The 6,264-nt window shown below is 39.4% G+C and overlaps 1 protein-coding gene across 1 annotated transcript; it reads right to left on the bottom strand.

The window, feature by feature from the left end:
• Nucleotides 1–4,943: 4,943 nt before the first annotated feature.
• On the bottom strand, nucleotides 4,944–5,873 carry LOC122945519 (olfactory receptor 8H3-like). The gene has a single exon (XM_044304583.1). It carries the CDS (start codon nucleotides 5,871–5,873, stop codon nucleotides 4,944–4,946), a length of 930 nt encoding a protein of 309 aa, XP_044160518.1.
• Nucleotides 5,874–6,264: the final 391 nt, after the last annotated feature.

Here is a 6,264-nt window from a genome sequence, read left to right as displayed (position 1 = left end):
CCACTGCCTGACCTTAAAGTAACACTTTCTATATACTGCTGAAGTGATCTGAGGGTTCAATAGATCTGTGGTGCCTATGTTTGTGTTTGCCTGCCCACGTCTTATTTAGTTCTTGCGGAGCTTGCACACAGCAATGCCCCTGTCTTACGGCATGGAGAAAAACTGCGAGACAGGCAATACTGGCACAGAGCTAGAGGCAGCCAAGCTTGGCTTAGCTTTGGCATGTTTTGTACCTAACCCACCTGTGGCGAAAATAACCTCGCCACTGGGTTTTGAAGGGGCCTGTTTGCCAACCTTTTGCCTCAGGTTTATAGTCCACATATTAAAACTTTGTTTCCTCTCAGTAAAAAGGCTTGTTCGTGTCTTTTTACTATGTGGTTTGGCAAATGGGATTTACCAAACTACCGACCAAGACGATTTCAACAAAAGTATGCACAAACGGATCCATTCGTGCAATTTGTACTTTCTTTAAAGGAGAAGGTAGACCAGCCGCGCAGCCTAAATCTGTGGAACTGTTTTGGGCAGGAAAGCCGTGACTTCGATGGAATTTGGGAACCCCTACTCAGATTTGGGTGATCTTTGGTTATGTTGTTTGCCTAGATCAGAGCTATCCAGGGATGTATAATTTATGGGGATATGTGGGGTTTTGATGTCTCTGCTGTTGCTGCCACCATTCCCTACTCTAATGTGCTTCCTTTTTAGCACCCCCATCCGGCTCCTAGGTCCTGTCTAACACATAATTATCACCTGGAGTGGAGTCCTTAACCTCCATACCATGGCTACGGGTGCCACTACTACCACTACAAACATGGCTATGCATCTGGTCTGCAGCTTCCTTGTCAACCTCCTCTTCAGGGCAGTACAAACATTGACTGCTCTCACACAAGTCATGCAGTAGGACATGGTAGGGTTTCATTGCCACTTCCTATGAAAAAAAAGGCACCCCACTAGGAAGGGGCAGTGAAGACTAAGAGGACTCCACTCTCTGGGGCTCCAAGGAGGAGGAGCAGGAGGAACGCTGTGACCCCTGGCTCCATGGCATGATGTCAAACTCTGAAGTCACCTCCACGTTATTCTGCTGTGAATGAGAGCTGGGGTGAGTCTTCCAATCCACAATCTCATCCCTTTTATACTCAATGATAATGTTGTACCTTACCAAAGTTACCAGGGCTACTACTATTTCAGGCCAGAAGACTAGTGCTTCTACTACCCACATTCTATCTCTGGGTGTTTGAATTGGAACCTTTCCATATCCCTGACATTTTGGGGCTTAAATTTACACATTCCACAAACCATGGAATGGTTAGCTAATCTGGTTTGAAGGAACTTAAAGACAGGAAGGCGCAATACCTTGTCCTTCCCTTTCCACTGAAGACACTGCTACCAACAGTTGACTTTGCAAATACTGCAATATCAGCTCAACTCACAGATTTTTGGCTAGTTTAACACGTCAATACATATAGATGATATCCTCTTCTACCCTGCTTATTGTAAGACACGTGTATACTGTTTTTTAAAACACCAACAAAAGCAATTTAATTTCAGCTGTGTGGAAATAAAATAACATGGATTTTTGCCCAGTACAGATGTAGCCAAACAAAACTTGACTCTAAGAACACATGGCACAGTGTTATCTCGGCTATCTTGTGACAAAAGCCAATTGGAATCCATTGAAATTGCCATTCTTTACTTTATGCGTTAACGATCAATTTTAGCTTGGCTGCATCTATTTGTCACGTTGCAATCAATTTTGAGCTGTGTAGACATGAAACAAAGCAAACTTTTGCCTAGTATGTCAAGTTATCACTTACTAATGATATATTCCTGCTTTCCTGCTTACTGTAACATATGTATATGCTTTAACAACAAAATTAATTTGAACAGTGTATAGATGAAAAGACATGGATTTAGTATGTCCCATTATCAGTTATAGGTATTATCCTCCTCTACCCTGCGTATTGTAAAACATGTTTATGCTGTTTTTTAAAATATGAACAAACATAAATACATTTGGACTGTTTGGTATTAGAGATGAGCGAAGTTTAGAAAAATTTGATTCGGCTGCTTTACCGAACTTCATCAAGAAATTCAATTAGTTATGAATTACAAATTGCCTTCCATTGCATGGAGTGGGCACAATGATGGGGAAAGGCAATCTCGGCACCCCTGTCATTTAACCCCTCAGATGCCGCGTTCAATGCTGATTGCGACATCTGAGACTCACAGTCATGCTCATGGGTTAATCCAGAGTAAAAAATTATTTTTAATTATACTCACCTTATGCTCTTGATAACGGAAGCCGTTCGCTCCTATCCTGATTGAAGGAAACTCGCCAAAGGGCCGAGCATGAAGAAGTCAAGACGCTGGCCATATGGGGTGATGTTATCATTGATGATTTTGCCACGCACATCCAGCGTAATCACATGATCACGTCTTCACGCTCTCTGCAGGTCTTTTGTCGTGCTTTCTTCAATCAAGACAGGAACAGATGTTATCCTGTGCTACTCTATGTATTGTTAGACAGGTATATGATGTTTTTTTAAAACTTGAAAGAAAAAAATTGAATTGTGTGGAGATTAATCAACACAGATTTTTGCCTAGTATGTCATGTTATGGTTTAACTGATATCATCTTCTGCTACCCTATGTATTGCAAGTCACATACATGCTGATTTTTAAAACTTCAACCCAAAAAATTATTTTTTACTGTGTAAAGATGAAACAATTAAAATAGAACTATGTACACACAGATTTTGGTTTAGTATGTCACATTATTACTCAGAGATATTTTCCTCCACTACCCTATGTATTGTAAGACACAAATGTGCTGGTTTTCAAAACGTTAAACAAAAAGTCTATAAATTTGGACTGTGTGGAGATAAAAACAACTCAAATTTTTGCCTAGTATGTCATGTCACCACCAACAGATGTTATCCTTCACAACCTTGCGTATTGTAAGATGTGAATATGCTGTTTTCAAAAACTTCAACAAAAAAATGTAATTTTGAACTGTGTGGAAGATGGAACATGGATTTTTTGCTTAGCATGTCACAACACCACTCACAGATGTCATCCTTCATGACCTTGAATATTGTAAGATACATATACAGTTGCAAGAAAAAGTATGTGAACCCTTTAGAATGATATGGATTTCTGCAAAAATTGGTCATAAAATGTGATCTGATTGTCATCTAAGTCACAACAATAGACAATCACAGTCTGCTTAAACTAATAACACAAATAATTAATTGTTACCATGTTTTTACTGAACACACCATGTAAACATTCACAGTGCAGGTGGAAAAAGTATGTGAACCCTTAGACTAATGACATCTCTAAAAACTAATTGGAGTGAGGTGTTAGCCAACTGGAGTCCAATCAATGAAATGAGATTGGAGGTGTTGGTTACAGCTGCCCTGCCCTATAAAAAACACACACCAGTTCTGGGTTTGCTTTTCACAAGAAGCATTGCCTGATGTGAATGATGCCTCGCACAAAAGAGCTCTCAGAATGCCTATGATTAAGAATTGTTGACTTGCATAAAGCTGGAAAGGGTTAGAAAAGTATCTCCAAAATCCTTGCTGTTGATCAGTCCACGGCAAGGCAAATTGTCTATAAATGGAGAAAGTTCAGCACTGCTGCTACTCTCCCTAGGAGTGGCCGTCCTGTAAAGATGACTTCAAGAGCACAGCGCAGACTGCTCAATGAGGTGAAGAAGAATCCTAGAGTGTCAGCTAAAGACTTACAAAAGTCTCTGGCATATGCTAACATCCCTGTTAGCGAATCTATGATATGTAAAACACTAAACAATAATGGATTTCATGGGAGGATACCACAGAGGAAACCACTGCTGTCCCAAAAAAACATTGCTGCACGTTTACCGTTTGCACAAGAGCACCTGGATGTTCCACAGCAGTACTGGCAAAATATTCTGTGGACAGTTGAAACCAAAGTTGAGTTGTTTGGAAGAAGCACACAACACTATGTGTGAAGAAAAAGAGGCTAAGCACACCAACATCAAAACCTCATCCCAACTGTGAAGTATGGTGGTGGGGACATCATGATGAAGGAAAAATGTATTACCAAGTTTATCAAGACATTTTGCAGGAGAACGTAAGGCCATCTGTCAACCAGCTGAAGCTCAACAGAAGATGGGTGTTGCAACAGGACAATGACCCAAAGCATAGAAGTAAATCAACAACAGAATGGCTTAAACAGAAGAAAATCCGCCTTCTGGAGTGGCCCAGTCAGAGTCCTGACCTCAACCCAATTGAGATGCTGTGGCATGACCTCAAGAAAGCGATTCACACCAGACATCCCAAGAATATTGCTGAACGGAAACAGTTCTGTAAAGAGGAATGGTCAAGAATTACTCCTGACCGTTGTGCACGTCTGATCTGCAACTACAGGAAACGTTTGGTTGAAGTTATTGCTGCCAAAGGAGGTTCAACCAGTTATTAAATCCAAGGGTTCACATACTTTTTCCACCTGCACTGTGAATGTTTACATGGTGTGTTCAATAAAAACATGGTAACATGTAACTCTTTGTGTGTTATTAGTTAATCAGACTGTGATTGTCTATTGTTGTGACTTAGATGAAGATCAGATCACATTTTATGACCAATTTGTGCAGAAATCCATATAATTCTAAAGGGTTCACATACTTTTTCTTGCAACTGTATATATATATTTATTGATCTTGCTATCATCACCTTTATTTGCATCATATGAGCGTTGGCCGACTTCTATGATAATGCATACCATAATAATGCACTTAGGGTTAGCCCTACATCAAACCAGGTAGTTGGCACAATGCATCCACACTCACTGATCTGTAATAGCTGACAAGGTGTTTTGCCGAATCAAGCACTTCTCTCCATTTCCTTGGTTGCCCCCCCCCCCCTTTATTCAGTAATTCATATGACTAAAGCTATTCTAGTATTCTTAATGTTTCACCATAAACATTCTCTTTTTCACCCCAAGCAATGCATTTTTAATATTGCAATTCTGTAGACTGTATATGATAGGATTTATCATGGGGGTGATAGTTGTATATATGATATTGAAGACTAATTCCAGAACATCAGAGTAAGGTGGTATCAGATAGCCCACTAAGCATGTCCCATAGTAAATACTGATGATAATGATGTGAGATGAGCAGGTGGAGAAGGCTTTACTTCTGCTTTCTTTTGACTTTATCTTGAAGATGATCGATAAAATCTTAATGTAAGAAATACAAGTGCCCAACAATGGGACAAATATTAAAAATACAATTTCTATTCCTGTTATTATGAAAAGTAATTGTGTGCTTGTGCAGGAGAGCTTCGTTAGTGACTTTGTATCACAGAAGAACTGGTGAATAAGGTTGGAGTGACAGGAGGACATGTTCAAAACTGATTCAATAAAAACTACAGAGTTTATAAAGGCGACTGTCCAAACCCCAATAGTTATCAGGATGCAATTCCTCTGATTCAGGATCCGATGATAATGTAAGGGGAGGCAGATAGCGACATATCGGTCATAAGCCATAATGAAGAGAATAAATCCTTCTGCAGCCAGGGCAATTATGAAAAAGTAGACCTGAGTAAAACATTGTGAGAAGGAAATAAAGTGATTTCCGGACAATAACATGTGCAGCAATTTAGGGATTGTGACAGATGTATGAAATATGTCTACAATGGACAAATTACAGATAAAGAGATACATTGGTTCATGTAACTGAACGTCCAGACATATGACTGTGATAATGGAGGAATTGATAAGGACTCCGACCAGATATATCAAGAAGAAGAAAGTGGTAATGAGCGGTTTATTCCTTGTCTCACCAGAAAATGGCAAAATGTAAAAATATTCAATATATGTCTCATTCTTCATTATTGTTTTCTTGGTATTCTAGAAATTAGAGAAAATATTCCCTCCAAGTTTTATGAGTTGTCTTCCCTATTATTAGCCAATCCACCAGTAAGTCCACAGTATCGATACAGTCGTCAAACAACATGGAAGGACAAAAAAAGAGACAAAACATAAGGAAGGGGATCAGTGCACAAGAGTCAATTTGAGTAGCAAAGTAGTGTATAAAACCAGAGACATATATGGATAATAAATAATGATATCAGTAAGTATGGAGGAGCAAATAATTGTCCCATGCAGACCATATTTTACCAAAGACTACAACCCTATGGGAGGAACAGGCTACGATATATTCCACACTACTCATCTCCTTTATTCTAGAACATGACTCATATCTAGTTGACTCCACTTCCTA

The sequence above is a fragment of the Bufo gargarizans genome, chromosome 8 (assembly GCF_014858855.1).
Source record: "Bufo gargarizans isolate SCDJY-AF-19 chromosome 8, ASM1485885v1, whole genome shotgun sequence".
Taxonomy (NCBI): Eukaryota; Metazoa; Chordata; class Amphibia; order Anura; family Bufonidae; genus Bufo; species Bufo gargarizans.
The sequence above is the reverse complement of the archived record's forward strand: the minus strand, read 5'-3'. Positions and strand labels throughout refer to the sequence as shown.